Genomic DNA, 26,084 nt, shown 5'->3' with positions numbered 1-26,084 from the left:
ATGCGGAACTTGCAAAACAAGTATTGAAAGAAAATGATCAAACATTGGCTGATAGACATAGAAGTAGATCATCTGCTAGATTTAGTAAAGATGGTAAAGATCTTATTTGGGCCGATTATGGGCCTCATTATGTTAAGGTTAGGAAGGCCTGTACTTTGGAGCTTTTTACCCAGAAAAGACTTGAGGCTCTTCGGCCCATTAGAGAAGATGAAGTTACTGCTATGATTGAATCTCTCTTCAACGATTGCACTAAACCTGGTATGTCTTTTTTTTTTTTTTTAATTATATTTTGAATATTTTATCTGTTTTTTTAGTTGCGATGTTTCTATTCTAAGAACGTCTGTTAAAACATAACTTTAACCATTAATATATATATAATCGGGTCATTATCTGAAAATATTTGTGGTGATTTAAATGATTTTAGGGAAATTTTATGTAGGTTGAAGTATATATGCATTTTTTTAATGGATGTAAAATACTTTTATTTGCTTTAGGAAAATAGAAAGAATAATTTGATGAAACTATTTAAATATTTTTTATCTGAATTTATGGGGGGATAAATAATTTGTGTGAAAGAAGTGAGCATTTTGGAAGAAATGGGGACCATGGCTTAATATAATTAAGTTTTATCCTACAATTAGCATTTTTTTTTCTTTTTTAAGTGCAAGCATTTTGGAAGGATGCTTTTAATTAATCTATAGTGCATATCTTAAATTTGATATGACAAAGACACACAAAAGAAGTGTATTTTGTACGCAACCTCTATGGAAATAATCATGCATCCAATTTACACGGGTTGCAAATCCAATGTTGACGTGATATCGGAATAGAAAAAGTAGATAAAGTAAGAACGAGGGTATTACCAATCAAGAGTCATGTAATAGCTAGAGAAAAAGGAGTTGCAAGTTTTTAATGTTGCTTAAAATGGTTGTGAATCCTTGTGAAATTGTTTGAATGTGCGGCACCAACAATTTGTTAAATTAAGCTAACCGGCAAAATTGAAGGCCCATTAAAAAAGTCAGGTTTTCAAAGTGTTTGATCATTTAATTTATTTCATTCACAACATCAGAATTGGCGGGCGACTGACCTGGCTTCTTTTCTTGTCAGATTTTCTTTTCAGAGTTTTAATTCTAATAAAAAACATAGGAGTATGAAAATTGATCAATCAAAAATTAATGCAAAATAGTACCTTATACATTTAGATTAATATACTGTTAATGACGATATTAGCGTGCGTGATTACGAATTAATATCAGTAATATTGGACGAAGGGACTACTTAATCTTTTGAGTACGTTGAGTCTTATGATGTAATTATTATTTTTTTCTATTTTTTCACTTGCATAGAATTTTTAGAATTAAACCATAAGTCCATATGGCGACATAATATTGTGGTGGGGAAGGAGGTTTTAGACAATTTATTTATTATTTAATAATTGATTGTTTGTAAAAATATAAACTATTGGAAATAAATATGAGTTTTTTTTTGGCACCATATAAATAACATGCCACCACAAACATGTGACACCACATCCTTTATGGAGTTATATCATTTTCTAGGTGGAGCAAAGGAATTATTGGCTGAAAATGTACCAAAATTTTCCACTTTGATAATGAACTTTCATGTAAGAGGAGCTACAAAATAATTAAATGATATCAACAATTACTCATTGATTGTCATTTATAAGAATGAGGTTATAGTATTAAAATTAAATTATACTTAAAACTTGACAAATTCTTTTATGCAATTATTGACTCTTATATTTATGTCTTATTACGTTTTTTTGTAAGTCCGTCTGATCTAAGACTAAGATGCGCTGAGCTACGAGTATTTGGCTTATACTAGTCCTAGCATGACCCGCCGACAAACCGGACACTTGCAAATATACCAACTAAATACAAGTATTCCATATGCCAGCTACGTACTTTGCGGGTCAGCTAATTTGTTGATTAGTAAATAATTAAATATTTAATTAATTAGCATGATCTTAAATTTTTTTTAATAATTTTTGTACTGCGTATGGATATGTGGTAGGAATATTATATAGAGCTCAATAATTCTTCGATAATAATGGTATACACTGTTTCACATGTCAAACACATCATCACCTTATTACGGAGTACCTACATTGAGAAATTTGATATACTGAGTCGTATAGCTTTATCCAAGATAACATAACTCAAAATTGACCTAGACTTAAATTGACCGTACAACTTTACTCGAGATATATAACATACTAATTTGACTTTAACCTAGATCAAATCGATTTTAATTAAGTTGCGAGTAGTTGATCACAGAGACTATAATTGAAAATATTATAAATGTGCTTAAATATGCAATGTATAGGGTCAAACTTTTGAACTACGTACTTATACAATTAATATAGGATGGTATAGCACGTTAAGCGTACAATTTTCAATAATTATAGTGATAATTATGAGCCATGTCCATGTGCAATGTACAAATTATTAATCTCATCTTAACTGTTTTAATTTTGTGGTACAAACTTAATATTTTTTCACAAATCTCACAAGTCACAATGATGATTTGGGCATGTGAAAGCTAGTGGGCAAACACCTTTTCAAGTGTCATCTTCTTGATTAGAAAATCAAATACTTAACGTCTTCTTTATATACCAATAGCCATTGGACAACGTTAAGAGTACTGTTTTCGCTTTAATAATTGTTATGCTAGCTAGTTTCTGCTTCCTCCGTTTCATAATATAATGTACAAAGTATTCTTTAACTATGTGATTGTCAAGTGTGGTTTGAACCACTTAGTTTGATACGTACGCATATCTAAACTTTGGTTCGCTTGACTCGGCCCGTTTTTTACTAGACTAGACACACTGGCTAAAGTCAAGCATATTGAGCCATATAAGCCGACTTTTGGGTTGGAGTAGATCAAAGATTAGTATACCTTGCTTTATTTTTCCTTGGAAGGAATAATTAAGTTAGGTGAACTATCTTTTTTAGTCTCATTTGATTTTGATTTTAGCTAATTGAACAAAACCATTCAATTTGACTATAAAACAATTGCTTGATTACCAACATATCACCTAAACCTCATGACTATTCCCTAGCTAAAAGACATACATATACTCCATTTGAAAATAATCGTCGAATATTAAAGAAAAATTTGACACGATTTTCATATTTGTGCACGAGTTTTACCAATCAACACCCGGTGTTGGCCTTGTTTGGTTTACTACCACTAAAACGTCGTGAATGTTAACTTACACACCATATCAATTGCAACTTTCACGTACGTTCATTACATGAAGTTTGATTATAGTTGAACAAAATTTGATCTAGAAATTATGGTAAACTTTGATACTAAAAACATGTTTTTTTATTTTTTTGTTCGTGCAGAAAACAAAGGAAAGCCCCTTAAAGTAAGGCGATACATAGGGACAGTGTCATTTAACAACATCACAAGGCTAACTTTTGGGAAGAGGTTTATAAATGATAAGGGAGAATTGGATCCCTTAGGAAAGGAATTCAAGGGTATATTATCTAGTGGGTTTAAAAGTAGCAAGACAAGCTTCTTGGCCGAGCACCTACCGTGGCTAAGATGGTTGTTGGTGCCTCTCGACAAAGAAAAGGGTGAGGCTGCTGTGCACAATACTCGGTTGGATCGATTCACTCGAGAAATCATGGAGGAGCATGCTAAAGCCAAGTCTCAAAACATTGGTGGTGTAAAGCAACATTTTGTTGATGCCTTGCTTGGCCTAAAGGATGAGTATGATCTTAGTGAAGACACCGTGATTGGGCTTCTTTGGGTACGTATGCATTCTTTGATAACATTTATAAAATTCAATTTCTAAGTTTATATGTTATAGTAGCTAAGATGTCCATTCTTTTGATTTGGTGCAGGACATGGTCATTGCTGGAATGGACACAGTTTCAATCTCGGTTGAGTGGGCTTTAGCCGAGCTAATAAAGAACCCAAGAGTACAAAAGAAGGCTCAAGAAGAGCTAGACCGGGTTATTGGGCAGGATCGAATCATGACTGAAGAAGATTTCTCGAACCTTCCCTACTTACAAGCTCTAGCCAAGGAGTCCCTAAGGCTTCATCCTCCAACCCCTCTTATGTTGCCCCACAAGGCCAAAGCTCATGTCAAGATTGGTGGATATGATGTTCCTAAGGGCTCGATTGTCTACGTAAATGTTTGGGGTTTGGGCCGTGACCCCAATGCTTGGCGCGATCCTCAAGAGTTCAGGCCAGAACGGTTCTTTGAAGAGGATATCGACATGAAGGGTCATGATTTCCGGTTACTTCCCTTTGGTGCAGGTAGACGTATCTGCCCGGGAACACAACTAGGCATAAATTTGGTCACATCAATGTTGGGTCATCTCTTGCATCATTTCGATTGGAAACCACCAAATGATGAGGAGATTGAAATGAAGGAAGCCCCCGGAATTGTCACCTACATGAGCACCCCTCTACAAGCTATATTTTCGCCAAGGTTACCAGCAGAGCACTTGTATAAACGTGTACCAGTGGATGTGTAATTTTCGTAGCATTTGTAGTTTGCATACCTGAGTTTATTAAAAGAAGTAAGGAAAAGAAATAATGCAAGGTCACTATATATTTTTGTATTTTTACCATGTGTAGTTTCTGGGTACAAGAGAAACAGGAGTTTCACCTTGTTATGATTTACTTCCAAGTGGTTTAGTGCATCACTTTAGCCGGAAAAATTTTATACAACGGTTGCACCACGATTCAATCTTACTGAACAAATACTCTTTTTCGTACATTTCTAATCACTATCATACTTCTTGCAAAACCTATTAACAATTTCTGCTGCTCAGGCTTGAGTAATTAGCGCGTAAAACAGTAACCTTTCATAAGGAAGGACACAGTACACAAAAGTCGGATTATAGTTAATTACAGGCAACTTAAACTTGAAAGAACCACAGTTTCCAAATCCATGTTCCAAAAAAGCTAGAAGTTTATAATTGTTTCTCCTTAAGCTTAACTAGAGTGCAAACATAGTGTTAGCATTTCGAAAATGACAGCCAAAGAACAAATTTGCAGCTGCAGATTGAAGGCTTGAATCTGAGGAGCTTCAGCCATGACCTGCATAATATTGGAATCACACATGAAAAGATTAATGAGCAACAACATAGCATGTGTTGAAACATGCATTGACGTTTAAATTCACGAATGAAAAATATTATCAAATACATGTCAAAAAAATTCATGGAATGGTTTTCTGAGTTTGGCCTGTCTAATAGAGCAGATATCGTTCCTGGTTCTAGGAAAGGAGTAGACCGGTACCTGAGAAGGCCAGTGAGTGAATATCGCTTGACACATGATTACATCTAAAGGATCCTCATGAACTTAGTATAAAAGGGGTATAGTACACCCCTCCCACATAACATCACTCAAAAAAAATAAAGATCAAGTTCATATAACTGTTAACCATCACAGATGAGGATATGAAACTATACCGATGGACATAGACCAAGCCACGGACTCAGCCATTGACATGAACTCAGAAAATTCAAAACCAGCCATAGACATATACTCCGAGGGATCTCTTGTAATGCTAGTTCCATCAAATTTACTCAGCTGCTCCAGTAATACGAACTTTCCCTGATGATAACTGCAAAAGTGACGAAAAATGATCATAGTTTCTCAACAGCATCATTACAAATCACGATTAATTCAGATACTTCTCACTATTATTGAAGCTACAAGAAGCAGACATACAGATAGGAGGTTTTGCATGTAATTTGACTAAACTACTGGCACTAAAAACCTGATATTATCATTGTTAAAATTGATCAGTATGATGTTGTTTAACCTTATTTCGCTGGAGCAAATACTCTTTGTGAGATCTGAAGATGCAGCACAGAAAGCCTTATTGTGTATTACAAATGAGTACTATGTGTCACTATGTAAAGCCAATAAGACTTGGGTCTATGAGTTCACAAGTCATTGGACCAACCAGAAAACCTAAATGATATGATTGAACATGTAAGAATGCATATACATATGAATGATATGATTATTATACATTAACTGATGATGTATAGATGAATGAATGATGATGTATAGATGAATGATATGATTATTATACATATGAATGATATGATTATTATACATTAACTTAATTTATGTATTTAAGTATTTCATTGTATCTGTTTGATGCTATCAAGCAGAGACAGTATTCGGTTTGGGATTGGTAGCCAGAAAAATTAGTTGAATCCAATCAAGACACTCCATTTCACTGTCAACTACAAAGTGAATCTGGGTAGCCTTAAAATTTATATAACCTTTACAGCCATTTAAACATAGTTGGAAAGTTAAACCAACCCCTAAGAGATAATCAGATCTTCAGTCTCACTTGAAGGTGGTGACATTGTGGACCCAAAAAAGACATTTTGAAATAAAAAAGATAAGCTTAGTCATAAATTGGACAATGATAAATATTATGCAGAACAAAAGCAAAATGATTTTGTGTTACAAGATTGTTTTAGGGGTCAAATAGAAGCAATAGAGCTATAAGTTTGCTCAGTAATCATATAATATAAAAACACTGAGACAGTGAGACATAAGGAAATTGTAGAGATATAAGGTATAAGCAAACTGTATGAAACAAATCAGAGTCTGAGTGAAAATCCCCAGTGATTTTGCTAACAGCAAGGAATTAAGGACTTACACAGAGTTACATTGTCCTGAAGACTGGTCTTTTTCACCTACACTGCTTCCATCAACCTCTATTTCTTCCATGTCCAGCATGCCATTGGAGAAAACCGTTTTAAATCTATAGACAAAACAATATTGCAACAGATATGTCATAAATTTTTCCAAACTTGAGGCTAAAAGCAACCAGACAACAATGACCTATGATTCTGTGAGTTAAGAATCAATGATCGTATTATGCACTGCCAGGTCTGCCACTCATTAGACCCAACAAAATTATATAGTAAACTTGTCACAGAAAAAAATACACTAGGAAAAGCATAGCAATCTGTCTAAAAAATATATTTTTAAACTTACTTCTTCTTCTTCCCTCCAGTCTTGTCATAAGTACCTACACCTTTCTTTCTGTCCAGCAAAATGAGACTCTCCGTAAATGAACAGGTGAACCAGGAGCGCCAACACCCACGAACACCAAGGCCCTTAGTCCTTTCCATCAGTGGATCATAGGACACTAGCTCTCCTTTCTTGGAAAACCCCAAAACATCCCCATTTTTCCTCAAGCACTGGACCCAGCCTAAACCAGCACTTGAATTGATGTCAATACTAACCACTTTGCTCCATGAGCTCCCCACAGTATATTCTCCCTTGACCCAGATCTCACAACGTTCCATTTCATTCCCTACTGCGCCTCCTTTGAGTACAGAGTGAAGAACCGACAACTTAGAGCAATACTCTGCAACACTCAGATCTAATGTGCATACTTTGGCAAGAGCATCAGGCAATTTCATCTTCTTGAACTTCTCTTCTTCCACATCAAAAATCAGAAACCAGTTTCTGCTGAAAGCAAGGTTACTAGCATCCCTCTCCCAAGCAACCCAGTGAACAGCGCCATTGAGAAAACATTGAGACCACCAGTAGTCACATATGCAAATATTAACCAGACTGTCAGCAGGCACGTACCTCCATCTACCTTCCTTAACCGAATACAGCTCAACAGTAGGAGGAGTCACATCATACATGGCATTTTTTTCGCGCATGTAGCTTATTCTCACCACCTTGTGAGAAGCCTTCCTAGTATCATACCCAAAGCCAAAAGAAGATATGTGGGCACCTTTAACAACATAATTCACTCTTGGCACAGGAAGTCTGATGTATTTGCGAAGCAAGGGATTCCAAAGGATTGTAAGGTAGGTGTACCCAAACAGATCATCAGAGAGACATATCAGACCATTAACAGTACCAACCACACGGAAATAATTCCCAACTTCTCCAATTACAAAGGGGCAAGTTAAGGTGTAGCAAGGCTCAAGGTCTGATTCTTTTTGGGATGAATCGAGCATAAACATGTACTCTTCATTTTTCTTGGGAGCATTTGTGAATTGCCTATACAAGAGAAGAGAATTACCCTCCACTTGAGAGGAATTCTCGGTGTGGGCAGCCACAAAAGAAGAGGAAGTAATGAGAGTGTTCCAGGGTTTGCACACACACAGACATTGGCCTATAGTTTTCACTGGCAGTTTTTGCCAGATTGTCAACCAGATTTCTGGAGGGATTTTAAGGGTTTTTTCATCAGACATTTTTGACAAAGAACAATATATTGACCAACAATTGTTTCAGACTTCCTCCAAAATCAGGTAATACTGTTATCCTGAAATCAATGGTTTTGAAACATGTATTTAATGTTACTAATACAAAGATTATACCATACATAATTTAAACTACTTTGATACAGCACACAATCACACATAAACATGAATTGCAAGGGTATTTGTTTAGATTTTTTACCTTAAAAAAATGGACACCCAGATCAAAATCACAAAATTTAATAGTAAGAACACAATGTACAAGAAATCTGTTATAAATTTTAAAAAAATACTTTTAAATAAAGATCTGGTATGGTTGAAAAGGAATACTTAAATGTATACATTCAGCAACATGAAAAAGAAAAAAAAAATAAAAATACACAGATCTTTTAAACCAAAAATTTTCACAGGAAATTATCAACAACAACAAGAGCATAGTAAAAAATAATAAACAAAACAAAATATCAAAAAAAAAAAGGGAAGAAAATTCTGGGAAGCTGATTTTTTTTTTTTAAAAAAAAAAAAAACCTTAAATTTGAGCTATAACCTTCAAATACACAGAATCTGGAAAAATGTGGGTTAAGTCACTTAGAATATAATTTGAGTCCGTCAAGAACAACAATCAAGCAGGTTTAACACAAGCAAGTTCATATTTTAGCCAAAAACAGAGCATCAATACAAAATCCAAACTATAAGAAAATTTTAACAATTCCAAACTCAAGTATTTTGCACAAAAATATTTTAAGCTTAACATTATAGAAGGAGCAAAAACACAAATCAAACAGCTGGAAAATTCTATGAAACATAATTTTTTTTTTATATAAAAGTAAAATTTCTGCAACATTTCAAAATCTGGGTTGGAGAGAGAAAAGTGGTTAAGAGAGATACCTTCAGCTTGATTTTATGGAATGATTTTGAAGCTCTTCATTGATGAGTGAGAAAAACTGCAGATTTTTTTAGCATTAGAAAAATGAAAATACAACAAAGAAAAAATGGATTTCTTATATATTAAAAGAGTAATTTTTTTTTTCTTTTTTCTTACAGTAGTTTTGGTTGCCTTGGAGCCCAATTAAGTGGGTGTACAGTGTAGTGCAGTACTGTATAACAAGGAGAAAGATGGAAATGGCGAGGAGTGTGAGTCTTACTAAAAGACAAAAACAAATAACGATTCTTTTTTTTGGCTTCGTTTGAGAAGAGGTATTTTAGTAGGGGTGGTAAAGATATCGATAGCGCATACGTTTGTGAATAACTTGCGAATAAGATCGGTTTAATGGGATTTTTTCTATTTTAATTTAGTCTGATCTGATTTGATTTGATGTTATGATTTATAAAACTACTTCGTATTATAATTGAATTATAATCGGATTTATACTACTCCCTATACTTCTATAGTTTACACTACATAAGACTAAGTGGTGAGGTGCAATAGTTGCTAATGAGCAATCTCGGTAACCTAAAAAAAAAAAAAACTTGCAAAAGAATTGGAGCCAATTACAGGTATGTTGAATTGTTGAGGCTTTAAAATCAGAAATAAATTCAGCTGTTTTAATTCCGCATAATAAAAGCAAGAATCCGCAGGTTCCAATCTGCATTTTTTTGAACCGCAACAGAAACTGATTGGGTATCCGATTATCCAACAAATTTTGATATAAAGAACTATTTATTTTTTAAATAAAAAAACGAAAAAACTTGTATGGAATTAGTTCACTAACTGCTGAAAACTTAGTTTTCTCACCAAAAGAAAAAAAAAATAATAAAATGAAACTGAACGGAAAAGCCACATAAAGCAGTGAACGAATTATCGTGATACTAGAGTACAGAGGGCTATTACAAAAACGCCCTGTTGTTTTACTTACAGGTAGAAAACAAGAGCAAAATTTATCTATTTTTCCTAGAATACCATTCTCTAAAGGCTACAAAGCACAAGTTGCCTCTAACTGGTACTGTCCTTCTCCATCTGAAGATGGTGTAATGGAAGCAAACGATTAACGAGTAGGAAGCAGTTCTGAAACTCACCGCTTCAGTGTTCAAGGAAATACTCCCAAATAAATCTGGTTGGAAAATGTAAAACTGGTAGTATTTGTAGAGATATATCTAGTCTTCAGATGTTTTGCGTGCTCTCTTGCTTAGTTTATCTTGTTGACGGTATCTTTCTCGCCGTTCCTCTCTCTGCCGTTTTCTTGACACCACCTCTTCTTTTGCCTTTTGAGCCTCCAACTTTTTTCTCTTTTCTTCATCCTTTTGTTTTCTCTTCTTTTCCTGCACACCAACAAACATCACAAATCAAGACTGTTTCAGCATCATAGATTAATATTGCCAAACCTTTTCTTGCTAGCTCAGTAACTTCAAGTCCACAAGTCATCGTACTAAAAATAATAAAATCAGTTTATCATTGACAACTTTAGTATGCTAAAAATACTCGAACATCTGAAGTTTATCATTGACCAACTATGTCACAAATACAGACCTTGTGCCCATTCAAAAAGATTACTTTGGCCAGCAATGCAAGCACAAACACGGGAACAGTCTTATTTTCCTATGTAAATTTAGGTCAATAGATCAATCCTTTGGCAACATCTACACAATGCTTGGAGCTAGGCGAAGAAATACCAAACTGTGATCATTTTTATAAATGACAAAAATTACTGCTGCTGACAGTCCGAGAAGAGTAAATCAAAAGGATATAACATTTATAGTTCATATTAGCACAAAACGATGCAAAACTCTACAAGCATGTGTACTACTGTCATGGCCATCAATGTAAAGCATACCTTGCTGTGACGAATCAGCTGATAGTGTTGAACCAGCTTTAGGGTTTTCTTCTCATCAGGTTCTGCGATAACAGGTCTCCTATCTTTAAGAAGTCCATTAACTCTTTTAGGAATATCTTTGGGCTTTGTTTTGAACGGGAGTGCTTGTTGCAGAGACTTGGGAATGATCAGTGGATTGAATTTCTTCGGTTGTCTCTCAATTGGCTGTGAAAAATATACATAAAGACGTGAAAATTCTAATTAGATACACGCATACAACCAAATATAAAAAGATTGTACAAGAATTTCTTGAAGCTAGAAGAAAAAGAAACTGTGTGTTTACCCTACCTTGTACAGAGAATCCTTATTGACAGGAACTGGAAGAGCCAGTTCTCTCCTCAATTCTGCAACAGTTTTCATTCCTTTCCAAGCTCGATCACGAGGTTGCAAAGCTGTTGTCAATGGATTAAAAAATTTTGGAACGTCCACATTAACCCATGTTGTGAAGAATACTACATCACTCATAAGGATCTTGTCCTCAAATGTGCACCTTGCAATCCCTCCCTTTGACGGGATGTCATCGTTCTTTGATTTATTGCCAATCACTTCTTTTGCAGCCTGCCAAATCATACAGCCTCTCATATCAGAAGAACTGCCCGTGCACAAATCTAAATCAAATATAACCTTAATTAAGAGGCACCAACTATCACAAAACAGTATTCCATTAATATTATGTCTGCCTTTGCTTGTTCCAGGAGTTTATTCTCCTGCCACCATCCCAGTTCCTGACCCCACCCAGCTTTGTTAAGAATCAAAAAGAATATCGAGGGGGTGGAAATAGGAATAAAACAACCAATGAGAAATATAAAGTAGAAGATGAGAAGTTCAATTTCATTTTATGCCTGACTAGTTATAAGTCTTATAACATGGCAGGCAGCTCCACAATAAATATAAAAGAAATAGCTAAAGCCCAAATAAACAAGAAAAGAAACTCAATTGTTAACTACTACAAAGACTAATACCAACCGCAATTTACTTAAGTTTATTCCTCATTCCCTTACCTTTTTTACTTGTCCACGAATTCCACTGACAGTTCGAATTGCTACACCTTCATATTTGGCTATTTCAAGATCTGAAGTAAACATATTTTTGATATATGCTGTTTTCTTGTAGATCTTGCAAGGTTCACCAGTAAACTTTATTTTCTTCTTTATCTGGGCAGCATGGTTGAACTCTAATACAACAGCAGTTGCTGTGATTCTAAATGATGACTGAGAAATTTCATAGAACAAGGAGAAGAAATTAGAGCACGAAATAAATAATAAACATCATCAAGCATGATAGAAGAAATTTTGAAGGCAATTTCTGATGCTGCTACACTTAATTTTGAAGGCAATTTTCTGATGAGCACCAACTATCAAATTTGGAATAGCACCAACCATCATTTGGAATAGCACTAACAGGGTTAGGATGTTTAGAATGAGCTGGGGATAGGGATAGAGGACTCAATATTTATATCTTTTTTGGCATGATAGAAGAAATAAATTGAGGATTAAACAAAATATTTACTATACTGACCTTTTAAAATTGTATAATCTAAAGCTAATTATATATAAAACTCATCCTCTCTAACAACTATTGTCCAAAACCTCCACCATTTTCATGTGTAAAGCGTAAAGCTAGATTATATGCTCGTATTTGTAACATTCATTCTTCAAATAGTTAGTTTTTCAATACAGATTATTTTTTAAAAAAAACAAAACAAAAACAAAAACAACTTTGCGCTTAAGTGTAGAGGCAACTAATCGAGCGAGTCAATCACGAGCTGAGGGGCTTGACTGGAATCAAAAACTTTTTACATGTGATCGCTACTCACTAAGCTCAAAAAGGCCTTGCTTGACTCAAGCCCATAAAAGTTTGGAGTCGAGGCTAGTCTATTAGCTCACGATTTGCTCATTAAAGTTTTGGTCCTTTCGGAATTCTTTTTTTACTTCACATTTAAAAAAAAAATGTAAGCATCAATTCCTTTTTCTTTAAATTGTATATTAATAAAATATATTATTGAGTTGCTCACAAGCTTATAGCAACTCATGTTCATACACATTTCAAGTGGTTTCAAACAACTATTCTTTATGTCTTAGATACTTAGACATAAACAATGGGTCAATTTGCACCATAAAATATGTATTAAAAAAAAAAGAATAACATCTAAACCATACCAATTTACTTCTTTTTCTTAATAAAAAAAATTGAAATTCGGTGGCCAAACAAATTTATTAACTAATCAGGAAAGCTACTTTTAAAAAGTAGAACAGTTTTCTAAAAGTTTGGCCAAACAGAACCATAGACTCTGATTTGTTCGACTTATTTCAAGGATAAGATTGAACAAAATAAGTTCATACAAAATAAATTTATAGTAGACAACTTAATACAAACTAAATTTCTTAAGACAATTTGATTCACGAACAATATAAGTTCAAAAAAAATGAGTTCAAAAAAAATGAGTTCAAGTAAAATAAGTCAGATAGAATAATATAAAGAGAAATAGAAATGTCTCACCAACAGCAAGTGTTACAAGAAATATGATCAACAAACCAAACTGCAAAAATTAATATATTCGAAAACAAAACTATATATACTTCAAAGGTAAGAACTTAACAAGTTGTCATAGAGTGGTGACTAGTGAGGTTCACATGACGGCCAATAAATAATTTTTAAAAATATAGGCAGCCTGATGTATAGGATATGCAAATTTCAACACACAGTAGGGACACATGATATAGCGTATACAGTGCATTATCTAATACACTGAGGTAGCTAGGCACTCGGGGTGTTGGTTCATACAAATCAGGTACAAATTATGTGTTTAGAAGAAGCTAATCCCATGCAAACATGCATTGTTCATAATTATCTCCCACTGGCCCCACAAAAGTGGGCATATATTACCCTCCCCGACCCCCTGACCCCCAACCCCACACCTCTTGCCAAATACAAATTTGATACCCAACCATTAATCAAATTTGCCAAAATGAATCTAACCTGATTGTTCGTTAGATTCTGTACAGCAACAACTCCAGTGTTCGGGGGAGCAAGAGGACCATAAAACATTGCAAGGCAGTGCATGTGCTCAGGGGTGTACTTGAGCATACGGACCCGACCATCACGATCCTCAATTGCATAAACAGGTATTGTCTGGTAGCGCCTCCATCCCATAGATACAATTATAGGATCCCTAGTCTTAAGAACTTTCTTATGCCATCTATGTCGTTTTAACCTGACCTGCAAGAGACAGTAATAAGAAAGTGTAATCATCTGCATCCACTGTTAAGATCAAAGATTTCGAGAAACTGCATCTAGATTCAATAAGATAGGCCATGCTCATGATAAAAAAAAAAAAAAACAAAACAAAAACAAAAACAAAAAAAAAAAAAAACAAAACAAAACAAAAAAAAAACAAAAAAAAACCAAAAAAACATTATATCACAGAGATATAGAATAAATATGTAGTGCAACAAAGGTGCAGCCGTGCAGACATACGTTAATTATGTACTACCTCCGTTTCGTATTAGTTGCAACTTTGGAATATTTTATATCTCACAAATAATACCCCAAAGTTGCAACTAATAAGAAACGGAGGTAGTACTTTAAATACATATTTACAAATAATTCAAGGATGGAACCAAAACAAAGCACAGAAATGGAATACATACCTGCATGTATCCAACATTCTCTTCCGCAAGGCTAATTCCTCCAACTAGGATAGGGTGTGAGGGGTCAAAAAACTCAACCATCTCACAAGGAACGGCTTGAATTTCCAATCTCAAATATGTCCCTGTTCTAAAGCCCTCTATTTCTATCCTAGTGGCTTCATCCAGATCATTGAGCTCAGCTAAATTTATTTGCTTTTGAAGTTCAATTTCATCTCTTAACTGCATACACAAACATGAAGTAACAGTTTTTTTTATAAAAAAAATAAAATAAAAAAAATAAAAATAAGTGCTCAAATTCAAAATCAAATTCAATAGAAGGCCATCATTTCCACCTTCTCAATAAACCCACTATCATTGGCCTTGCTGCGATCAGATTTTGCCTCAGCTTCTTCACCAGTTTCTCCATCAGGTAACTCAGATTTATTAAATGTAATACTTGATTAAGGTAAACAAACAAAAAAAAATACTTAGAATATATATTTTTCAATCGCTAATCTAATTCAAAGTAGAGAATAGAAGAAAGATATTGATGCTGGGATGATATAGAAAACATTAGGATTGAAATCTAACTAGCTACAGAAGCCACAAATTATGACAGACATAAAACTAATAATGCATATTAGATGCCACACAGCTACACAGAAATACAGACTACTAATCTTCAGCATCTGCTTCCTTCTTTCCTCTACCCTATCTCAGTTCTAGAACAAGTAAAGACTGGAGAGACAAGCCTCATTTTGTCAACTCATTTGGCAGAAAAGATCAGTACAAACCGTTGTTTTTCCACAAGGGAGGATGTTTGTGTGTGAATGTGTGGAAAGTTAAATTGAGAAGTAAATGTAGGTGATTAAGACATAAACATTTTGAAAAGGATATTGGGAATTAAACTTTGCACGAAGAGCAAGCTTTTTCAGCTTGCGTTCTGCAATTATTGCATCATCTTCTTTCTGTGCCTCACCAGCTTTTACAGCTACACCACCCTCTTCACCTGTTTCTAAATCTTCAAAATCACCATAGACATCATCATCACCATCACCACTGCCGCCAGTCTCAGACACCGTAGCTCTTTGGGCTGCTTTTGACCAATCACCGGTAACAAAACGGTCTCGGATGCTTTGAACAACATCATCATCATTCCAATTCTTGGCATCCATATTACTCGTGGATTTTGAACAATCATCACCATTCACATCACCAGCACCCAGACCATCTGTCAACTTCTATTGCTCAAAAAGTGAACAGATACATCAGATTCAGGCATTTGATATTAATCAGGTAAGATAGAAGTAAATCACCAATTCACTAAAGTACTCTTTCTAATTGACTCATAGTTCAATACTAATTTAGTTACAATTATAAGTATGAGATGTCTACTTGAAAATCTAAATTTGAAAGATGTCAGCCACAAACCTTGGCTCCCTCTCCCTTCGGTTTGAAGAAGTCATCATCTTCACTTTCATCATCACTGCTTCCTTGTGATTCACCTATATCAGATGCAAGATTTGGTATGGGTTTTCCATATACAATTTGCATGAGATTCATATTCTGTCGGGACACTGTTCGTTCCAACAAAGAATCTTTCCATTTGGAGGCATTTCCAATATCTTCGTCCACTAGCACATAGAAGGAGAAGAGTTAGAAGAGAGATCACAGCATAAGATTGGGAATTTGGGTATTAATGAAACATATGAATGGGGGACTCCTTTCTCATGACTAGATGGACTCAAAATCAGTTCTATCTGAAGACAATTTTCATAAATGTAGAACAATAAATCACTTCCCTTTGCCCCACCTCACCCCACTTCTCAAATAAATATGTATGAGATGATGTTCTTAGATGGCAAATGTAGTAGATGTTCACGTACCAACAGCGCCCCACCCACACCCAGTCCCCACCTCCAAATCAAACAAATAAACAAAATCCTAAGAAATAACATGGACAAGCCACAAGAATACCCAAACATGTATTGATATATCTATATACATGCACAAGACACAAGCATGGCAATGTAGTAGATGCACACGTACTAATACACCACCACTCCCACCCCCACGGCCCCACCCCCCAAATAAATAAATACTAGAATCAAAGAAATAGATGCACTAGCCAAAAGCATACTGGAACAATTTTTTGTAAAAAAAGGACTAATATGACTACACTTTGTTCTCTTCACCTCAATCTAAAATAACTAATACTTATTCTTGTTTAAATCAGACTAGATCATGAAATTTCATACCAGACTAGATCAGATCTTCTTAATTTTGTCTGGTTACTGTCATATATCAATAATATCTTATTTGTAAAAATTATGAAAATTATATATTTGAAAAATAAATGTTAAAAAAATCTAACAAGATCTCACTTGATAATGTTTTTTCATTTACATTAAGGTCAAAGTTTAGTCAAATTAGACAATCCGATCAGACCCAGATTTTAGAAGATACAGACCAGAACATCTTATTTCAGGCAAAGAGAACAAAGCCTAAATCAGAAACAAGCACGGAGCTGGCTCGGAGAAGTCAGTATCATCTTGCATACTGCAATAGTCAGGCAGAAGCTTCTAGGTATGTAAGAAATAGACGGGTTAGACCAGCTAACAGCTTTAGAACACAAAGGCAAAAGAAGTCTACCAGAATTTTATGCAGACTTATAGATGATCAGGTTAACGCAATACTCAATACCCTTCTTTAGAGATTTTTATTTATTGTACTACCTCCGTTAATAGTTATGTGCAACTTTGGGGCTTGACACGGTCGCCAGTGCAAAATTTGATAAAGGTGATTGATGTATTCTAAGGGTATGTAATTAAGGTAGAGAGAGAATGTTTGGATAATTAATCAACCACCCACTGCCACCACCAAGACCAGCAACACCATCCATACCGCCTTCATCAACACCACCGCCGGCTTCACTGCCAACACTACCACCCCCACGAAACCACCACCACTCCCCACAAAACCCACCACAACTTCCCACAAAACCCACCACCAACACTCCCAAGAAACCCTCACCACTACTTCCCACGAAACCACCACCACCCCCAATTAAACCCACCTATACAAAACCCACCCCCACGAAAAACCAAACCCACAAAATCATCCCCACCAATTCGACAAACGCATTACAAATTGAATTTTTTGAAAGTTGAAGAAAGAGAAAGATCTCAAACCCATGAAACCCACTACAAAGTTCTTGAAAGTTGAAGAGAGAGAAAGAAGATCTAAAAAAGATGTAAAAGATAATGAGATTGAAAGAGGGGAGAGAAAATATGGGGGAAGATGATGATGAAGATGAACCCCCACGAAACCACCACCACTACCAACCCCATGAAACCGCCATTCTCACGAAATACCACCACGAAATCCAGATGAAATCCCACCGCGAAAGCCCTACGAAATCCCAAACAAAAACCACCCTAGAATCCCAGAAATCCTACGAAATTATTGAAGTTGAAGAGAGAGAAAAAAGATCTATAAAAAATTCAAAGAGATAATTTGATTGAAAGAGGAGAGAGAAAATATGAGGAAAGAAGATGATGAAGATGGCTTTGGGTTTCTTAAATTGAAGATGAAGAGTTGATGAATTAGATTGGGTTGGTTGGGGTGAAAATTGGGTGAGAATTAGTGATTAATTAAATTTGATTATAGTTAGTAATTGTGTTTTAATTTTTTAAATGAGGGTAAAATATCTATATATATATATATATATAATAAAAAAACAATTCTTTGGTAAATTTTATTAAGATCTAGTTATTTAGGTCATGTAGGATTTGTCCTAAATTTAACTAATAATATGCAACACCTCTTGACATAATCTTGTCTCTTTGGGCACCATCTTTCTCTCTTTTCAAGATACTCCCTCCATCCCACTAAATGACAAAGATTGCCCCATATCCCCTACATCACTTTTTTAGAAAGTTTGTTCACTTGAAAGCATGAAGAGTTGTTGATTGCCTGATTCTACTTGCAATAATTTTTATACCTTACTTTTTGAGCTTTATCCGTCACCCTCTGTTTTTTTAAATTCTTTGTGTTCTATCTGATCTATCTTGCCCTACTTTCACTTTTGCACTCTACACATTACTCTAATTTTTTAGCTAAAATTCTTTGCTACACTTTTCACAGACGGTTTGGAATGATGGTTCATGTTAACTGACCCTAAATCCTTTTGGAACAAACGCTTTAAAGCTGTTGCTGTGGGGTTGTTGACTGAGGAAATACACTGTAAGGGGAATGGAAAAAACTCAATGGGACATCTAAAATAGGAATATGGGACATTATTAGTGGTACAGAGGGTGTACATGTAGGACCAAGGGCTTGGTGGAAAGAATATTCCAGCAAACTCACACTCTAGCATTTGACTTGACAATGGGCTCTATTTCTCAGGCATTCAACTCTGATCACTGTAGGGGTTTGGGCATAAAATTCCCCTGCTCTGAGAATGAAAACGATTAATGATGCAAAGTATACTTTCAGTAGAAACGAATGCCCTTTTATGTCCATGTCCATGGAGGTATTCTTTCCAGGCCTTTTACTCATTTTATCACTGGAGAAAGAAAGTCTTTTTCAAAACCTAAAAGGGCATTTCCAAATTTCAGTAACTACTATTAGTACCAAAGATCAAACCAATTTCAAACACAAGCTTCCACTATATAACATTATGTAACAACTCCTATTTATTAATCAAAACCAACGACATGCATGAAAATTTCTTTATCTATGTATCCAAGCAAAGATGACACTTATTACAACTCTAGAGGCCCCAACCTAACATCTTCCTCTGCAAAAATAATTATTGAACCTTGTATGTAATTGCATTATTTTTCCTTTTATAGAAGTTGGTAATTTGGTATTCTTGGCAAATTGCATTGATCTGAACTCATGAAAGAACAATAAAAAACAATTCTACGTTTGGCCCAGAAAAAAGGGATAGAAGTAGGCAACAGATCGAAAGATCTACAGCTCTTATAAAGAATAGTAAAAATATCAAAGTTATCACAGATTCAATGGCCCATGCTTGATAACCATCTAGAAAGTATCACCATAAGATTCTAAATCTTTCTATTCTAAGATCAATGAAGGTTACCTTCCATATCTTCATCAGGCCCATCATCTTCAGAAGGATCTGTACCGGAACTTCCTACTTCATCCTCCTCCTTCCCGTCACTGTCATCATCTTCTTCTTCATCATCATCGTCATCTGAATACTGCAGTCAAATTTTCTAAAGATGAAACTCTAAACTTGTGTGCTAAACTGCTAACTTGTTCACCAAAAACAAAATTTATTTACTAAGACTTCTTAACTATCAACTATATGGAACATCTTAAAGAGTAAAAAAAAGGTATGATAAAGTAATAAATATGATAAGAACAAATTAAACGCAAACATGGAATTCTGAATTTGGAATACATCAAAATCCAAAGTTGGCATTTCATTATGCAGTAAACAAAATGATAGAAATAATTTAAAATTTCTGCATGTGTCAAAATTGTCATTATAATGCCACTGTACCGAATATAGGGAAAAAAAATGATATAATAGAAAAAACACATTTTTTTATGGCTGATTGGGGATAACTGCAGGCTTTCCTAACATACCAAAGTTCATGGTCTAGATAAATAGATGAAACGAATTTAGGAGTAACGGATATTAGTGACCATTAATCATATATTTCACCATTGGATATCCCAAAGTCTAGTGGAGGCTTCTCTAAGTGATAAAGAAATGAGAAACCTTTCACTACGTATATGACAAGACAAAAAAGGTAAGACAATAAGCACTTGTGAAATTTACTGACACCAAATAATAATAATTTCAAATGAGGAAGAAAATTCTTCCAAGAGAGATTAATCAAGATTTCTAAATCTTTCATTATAGAGGAGCTTATGCCTGACAGACACAAGAGTGCAGGTATAGTATCAGAAGTCCAGAAGAACAGTAAGCTAAAACCAATAATCAAACTTCTGATTCAAAACCTTACAATAACATGGACCCTGACCAGCTCCCTACCCCTTAAAAATCAGCATAGAAACAAACAACTTGAAAAACATACTAAGTAACAATATTAAGTAATAGCGAAAGCTGCTTTAAATTATTAAAGCCTACTTAAGGAGAACAGTTTGCAAATTTACTAGCTCCTTAAATCTTTAATTTTATAAGGTTACTAGAACTACAAATGTCAACTGTAGTGTAATCTAATTTATAATTTTACTCTCTTATGAAAGGCCGTCAAGGAAGAGAATCCAGAGGGAGAGATAGGGGAGAACATATATAAGGAGGACAACTTGGAAATAGAAGATCATGACATGAACCCATATTTTATCACCTTAATCACAATACAACGTGCTAAGAACAAAATACCTTTTCATCAGCATCATTATTGCTATTTCCAAATATCGCTTTCCTTCTGATCCTACCATCAGAAAACTCAACATGTTCCTTGAAGTTTTTCCCCAATTCCTTTTTAGCATCACTAGACCCATCTCCCAGATTCATCATATTGTTATTTTCTTCAGCATCTGTATCGTCATCTGAAGAATCTGAACTTTCTTTGTCAGATCCAGCAGCATCATCATGTTCATGAATCCGACCTCCGGCAACAGGAACATCAGCATCACTTTTATCTTGTTTCTGGCTAAAAAGATTGATGAAGCGTTCTTGTAACTGCTCATCAATAGAATACTTCACATTCTGAAGCTGTTTTACCAACTCCTCACCAACATCATGGCGTTTTCCTAGTTACACAGGGTATGGTTGAAGAAATCAGAAGACACAGAAGTTTGGCAAAGCAACAACAAAATAATAAACATTGATAGCAATGAGAAGGGAAAAAACAGCAACTAAAGAGCAGACCTTTACGTGCAGTGCTCTCATTTTCATCAGCTCCTTTAGAATATTGTACAAAGTGGTCGTTTATGTTTATATAGACAGCATCTTTATCATAAAGGAGGTCGCCAACACCAGACATAGGAGCATAAAATAATTTTTCCTTGTCACGCAATCCTTTCTTTTTAGCAGCTGATGGTAAAGGACATGGATCAGCCAAGCTTGTAATGCTGGCCAGGTTATAATCACCAACACCAGCAATGTGAACCTAAAGAGAAAAATCATTTGATTTAGATTTATATAAATTGATGATAACGAATAAAACCCAGATGTGTTTTGGCATGTCATATTCAAGAAAAAAAATTCAAAGTCACCTACTTTAGTTCCCTTCTTCAAATTACAACCCCGCAAATAACCATAAACTGTGACATTCCTGTCACATTTCTTGTCTAGCTGCACTCTCTCCGGTGGAGTGACATCTTCAAAACGGTCTGCTAGCACATAAGGATGAGCAGTTCGCCAAGACAATGGATGAAATTTCATAACAGAGATGAATCTTGCAAGATTATGGATTTCACGCTTATTGTACCTGCATTTGGTAGATACAATTTAGAAAAGACCCAACGCAATTAAACAAATAAGATCTAAGAAAGGCAATAACAAATAAATGGTACTCACTTCTCATGAATAAGACCAGATAAGTAAAATAATTTGGCTCCATCGTATATTTCAGTCCAAAAACGATGTTTGAGACGCTGCTTTGTCTTTCTTAATCTCTTTACATCCTTGAACTTATCAAGGTGTGTAAGGACTCCCATAACTTTCGGAAATCCATGAACTTGCATGACATTGAGAAATTCAAATGTTTCCTAAGAGCAATAAAAAATCAGATACTTACAATTGACTAGTTTGGATAAAAATAACGAAAAACTAAGCTAAATCAAACAAATAAATACTTGCATGGCAAAGAAGTAGATATGATTCACTTGGAATTCTTAGCTTTGCCATTAGATAGTTTTCTAAAGACAACACCCCTGTAATTTCAATTGAGAATAACATCTGAAGGAAAGCCTATTTTGTAGAAAAAGGAACAAAAACTCACCATTTCAAAGCCATAACTCCCGTCAATTAGAAGCAGAGCCAAATCAGCAAATTTCGCACAGTCAATCATGGCATTTATTTCATTAGGGCACTCCACAAACTGAAGACGTCTTTGTTTACCTATAATAAGAAGGCACCATATTTTAATCCATTTCAAGAAATCCATAGTCTTCAATATTTCATTTTTGAAGCTAAATCCTATCAAAAACATCACCATTCAAACAAACACCTAAATGAAGACAAACAAACTTGAAACATATTGCCTCATAAATTAGACATGGAATTTAAGCAACTGTGAATCGAGCAAACCTGATACGATGGTAATTGGACCCCGAACATCAGGCAAATTGTGCCTGGTGTAATGTTTCACAAGACACTTAATCAGCAAAGATTTCCCTACCTACAACAAAATTACAACACAAAAAAGTCAGCAACAATATCAACCCCCAATTATCAAACACATTAACACAAATTAAAATTCATCTAGTCAAATATATCAAAACCCCACCTGAGGAGGGCCATGAACTACAACAACAAAAGGCGGGGGATCGCCGATATTGCGGTCTATCGTCGGAATGTGAAGCTTCCGCTGCTCTTTCTCTGTTGAGCGCGACTGTAAACGCTTTGCTTTCACATTTGAACGGAAAGCAAATGCCTAATAATCCCAATTAAACAAATTTTACAGTAAGAACCAATATCAATATCAATATCAATATCAAAATGCAACATCTTAACAAGAACAAAATTTACAATTTCAAACCTATATCAGTATCAATTTACACCCCCAAAAAACAAAATTTCACGAAAATTAAAAAGGAATTCAAATGCAATAATCAATAAACCTTAGGGTTTCGAGTTGGGTTTTTCTTGGTATCATCAAAACCATCATCTCCCGCTGCCTTCTTGTTTTTTTTAGCCAATTTTTTGGGACCAGCTTGCCGAAACCTGTGAGATTTGTGAGACTGTTCTTCGTTCCCCATTGAAGCTAAAACCCTAGATAAACCCTAATAAGCTTTCTCAGTGGGAAAAGAATGTAGTTTTTGGGAGTTGAATATGGTGAGAATGGAAGAGAGAGAGAGAGTTGCAGAAATCGAAGATGGTGTAATAGCAGAGTGTTGTAAAAAAGGAGGCGGGTTTACGTTTGAGGTTGCCTTCAACTCTCTTCTGCAGGGAGACGAGGGTAAACTCGGTAAGCATATCACTTTACGAGAGACGAGACTACGAGAGTTACAACTAGTAGGGGTGTTAATCGGTCCAGACCGACCCCGGACCGGTCTTCGGGTCTAGAAATTTATTTTCTGGCCTTCAGTTCGTTCTATTTGAAAATCCTATAAAAATCGGTCTAATTTTATTAAAAAAATATGTGAAACTTTAAATAATGGTTAAGATTATCTTAATGAGTTTAAAAAACTTTAAATTATGAACTTTTTGTCCTAAATATACAACAACAAAAAAAAAAAGATTAAAGGGTAGATTTTCCATTACTTTTTCAAGTTTTCCAAAAAAATTAATAAAAAATTAGAATTTTTATATAAAAAAAACTTAAATCGGTCCAAAGCGATCCGATCCAGGTTTTGGAACGATTCTTTCGGTCTGGTCCGGAGTTAGTCCTTGATTAATCAGTCCGATATTTTGTTCTTAAAATTCTAATTTTCGGTCTTTGGTCAAGTCCTAGTCTGGTCTGGTTCGGTCTTTGACTGATGAACAGCCGTACTTACAAGTACTCGTACCAAAACTTTTTACGAAAAAAAACTAGGGCGGCTAGCTCACCACAGCCAACCATATTCGAAACCTTTTTTGGTTTGTATTATGATTCAAAAATTAGTTGGCATCTTAAAGTTGGAAATTTTGCCAAATACAATTTTTTAAAGTACCAAACTATTAACTATGTCAATTGCATTCTTCTAAAATAAAAAATTGTAAATTGCAATCAAAATAGTTTTATAAACTTGTCAATTAACCCCCTATTCAATTTTTTGCCCAAAATCGCCTGAATGCATTCTCTTTTTCCTTCACTCTTCTTTCTCTTTGTTGCACTTTACACTACACACTCCGTCTACCACCTCCAATCCATTTTCTCACAAATTTGACAAAATTTCACCATTTGAGACCAATTTTCTCAAGCTTTGTTTAGAGGAGAACAGATTTAGTGAATTGCTATTTGCCACAATGAAATTACTCAAACTATGGTATTAAAAGATTTCTATGCCCCTTATAATTTTGAATATTACATAACAATCCAACCATTATTAACTACTAATTTAACTTTGTACTGCCTTGACCATAGTCAAGCCTTAGCTCCACCTTGAACATTAGCTCCACCACCCATACCACCCACTCACCTTAACTGGTCCACCACCACGACTCCACCTTGACTGGTCCACCATGACTCTACCTTGATCATCATACACCACGACTCCACCTTGACAAAATTAAATTCACATTGGAATTTTAAAAAAAAATTAACCATAATTCAAATTACATTACTAATTTAATCACATATTCGAAATTAATTTATTGATGCTAATTCGAAATTTTTTTTTTTTTAAAAAAAACAAATTACAACCATAATTCGAAATTTAAATTCAATTTCAAAATTCAAAAACCAAAAACCATAGTCGCATGCTATATAGGATTCCACCACGGCATAGTTGCATGTCAAATGCGACTACACCATGGTGGAGTCGCATATAGCATGCGACTACACCGTGGTAGAGTCACGTGTTATATGCGACTGTACAGTGGCATAATCGCACGCTATATGCGATTGTGCCGTGGTGGAGTCGCATATAGCACGCGACTATACGAATCTATGCGAAAATAAAAAATAAAAAAAAAACTTACCGATGAATTGGCCAGCGTTTTCCCCACGTTTCCCGGCAAACGAACCCCCTTTCACACGTCGCGATGCCATTGTCGTCAACCTCTTCCTTTTTCCGGTTTATTTGGTATGATCAGTGGTTGATTTGGTGTGATAGATAGTGACAAATTGGATGATTCTGGCGACCTTAGGGTGGTGGTGATGTTTAGGGTGATGGTCCTGGCGACCTTAGGGTGGTGGTGGTGATGTTTAGGGTGATGGTCCTGGCGACCTTAGGGTGGTGGTGGTGATGGTGTTTAGGGTGATGGTGGTGGAAGAAGTATGGTTGGTGAGAAAAATTGAATGATGTCAAACATGAAATTTATAAGGGTAGATGAGTCATTTAATACCGCACCCTAAGTAATTCTATTGTGCCATTTAGTAACCCCCTAGATTTATAGTGGAAGTATTACATTGAATCTCTCCAACATTCACAAATTCAACATTTTGGAAACAAATTAGGTGAAAAAAAAATACCCAAACATATCCTTCTTACCACATTTTGTGTTTTTCGGCGACAAAACCCTTTGCAGTTTTTAAGATAAATTTTTTACCCTTTTATTCCGTATTAGTTGTAACCCGTCCCTTTTATTCCGTATT

General features: G+C 35.1%; 3 protein-coding genes across 3 annotated transcripts; 1 reads left to right on the top strand and 2 right to left on the bottom strand.

The window, feature by feature from the left end:
- Nucleotides 1–6: 6 nt before the first annotated feature.
- Nucleotides 7–4,734, top strand: LOC110714717 (cytochrome P450 98A2-like). Its single transcript, XM_021893250.1, has 3 exons — nucleotides 7–258; nucleotides 3,372–3,781; nucleotides 3,876–4,734. The coding sequence occupies exons 1-3, from the start codon at nucleotides 222–224 to the stop codon at nucleotides 4,512–4,514; spliced, it is 1,086 nt and encodes a 361-aa protein (XP_021748942.1). The 5' UTR covers nucleotides 7–221; the 3' UTR covers nucleotides 4,515–4,734.
- Nucleotides 4,735–4,863: 129 nt separating this feature from the next.
- On the bottom strand, nucleotides 4,864–9,267 carry LOC110714716 (F-box/kelch-repeat protein At3g23880-like). Its single transcript, XM_021893249.1, has 5 exons — nucleotides 9,126–9,267; nucleotides 7,012–8,302; nucleotides 6,671–6,775; nucleotides 5,457–5,611; nucleotides 4,864–5,082 (listed from the first exon to the last, which is right to left on the bottom strand). Exons 2-5 carry the CDS (start codon nucleotides 8,229–8,231, stop codon nucleotides 5,072–5,074), a joined length of 1,491 nt encoding a protein of 496 aa, XP_021748941.1. The 5' UTR covers nucleotides 8,232–8,302; nucleotides 9,126–9,267; the 3' UTR covers nucleotides 4,864–5,071.
- A 611-nt stretch (nucleotides 9,268–9,878) lies between these two features.
- Nucleotides 9,879–23,828, bottom strand: LOC110714715 (ribosome biogenesis protein BMS1 homolog). The gene is made up of 18 exons (XM_021893248.1): nucleotides 23,467–23,828; nucleotides 23,133–23,279; nucleotides 22,934–23,024; nucleotides 22,626–22,744; nucleotides 22,202–22,392; nucleotides 21,902–22,112; nucleotides 21,551–21,791; nucleotides 21,059–21,432; nucleotides 19,784–19,904; nucleotides 16,108–16,310; nucleotides 15,574–15,917; nucleotides 15,030–15,126; nucleotides 14,698–14,916; nucleotides 14,027–14,266; nucleotides 12,049–12,258; nucleotides 11,336–11,605; nucleotides 11,009–11,212; nucleotides 9,879–10,496 (listed from the first exon to the last, which is right to left on the bottom strand). The coding sequence occupies exons 1-18, from the start codon at nucleotides 23,602–23,604 to the stop codon at nucleotides 10,332–10,334; spliced, it is 3,585 nt and encodes a 1,194-aa protein (XP_021748940.1). The 5' UTR covers nucleotides 23,605–23,828; the 3' UTR covers nucleotides 9,879–10,331.
- Nucleotides 23,829–26,084: the final 2,256 nt, after the last annotated feature.

This window comes from Chenopodium quinoa, unplaced genomic scaffold (genome assembly GCF_001683475.1).
Source record: "Chenopodium quinoa cultivar QQ74 unplaced genomic scaffold, ASM168347v1, whole genome shotgun sequence".
NCBI classification, from domain to species: domain Eukaryota; kingdom Viridiplantae; phylum Streptophyta; class Magnoliopsida; order Caryophyllales; family Amaranthaceae; genus Chenopodium; species Chenopodium quinoa.
This window is presented reverse-complemented; position numbering and strand designations above follow the sequence as displayed.

Bases quoted from the DNA above. Each gene is read 5' to 3' on its own strand.
- LOC110714716 (XM_021893249.1), bottom strand. From the start codon at position 8,231: ATGTCTGATGAAAAAACCCTTAAAATCCCTCCAGAAATCTGGTTGACA. The intron at 6,776-7,011 runs GTAAGTTTAAAA...TTTTGTCTATAG, and splicing joins ACTGGAGGGAAGAAGAAGAA to ATTTAAAACGGTTTTCTCCA. The intron at 5,612-6,670 runs GTAAGTCCTTAA...TCACTTTTGCAG, and splicing joins TCAGGACAATGTAACTCTGT to TTATCATCAGGGAAAGTTCG.
- LOC110714717 (XM_021893250.1), top strand. From the start codon at position 222: ATGATTGAATCTCTCTTCAACGATTGCACTAAACCTG. The intron at 259-3,371 runs GTATGTCTTTTT...TTGTTCGTGCAG, and splicing joins CAACGATTGCACTAAACCTG to AAAACAAAGGAAAGCCCCTT. The intron at 3,782-3,875 runs GTACGTATGCAT...GATTTGGTGCAG, and splicing joins CCGTGATTGGGCTTCTTTGG to GACATGGTCATTGCTGGAAT.
- LOC110714715 (XM_021893248.1), bottom strand. From the start codon at position 23,604: ATGGGGAACGAAGAACAGTCTCACAAATCTCACAGGTTTCGGCAAGCT. The intron at 16,311-19,783 runs GTAACCTTCATT...TCTATGTGCTAG, and splicing joins GCCTGATGAAGATATGGAAG to TGGACGAAGATATTGGAAAT. The intron at 11,213-11,335 runs GTAGGGTAAACA...TATTTTTCACAG, and splicing joins ATAAGGATTCTCTGTACAAG to CCAATTGAGAGACAACCGAA.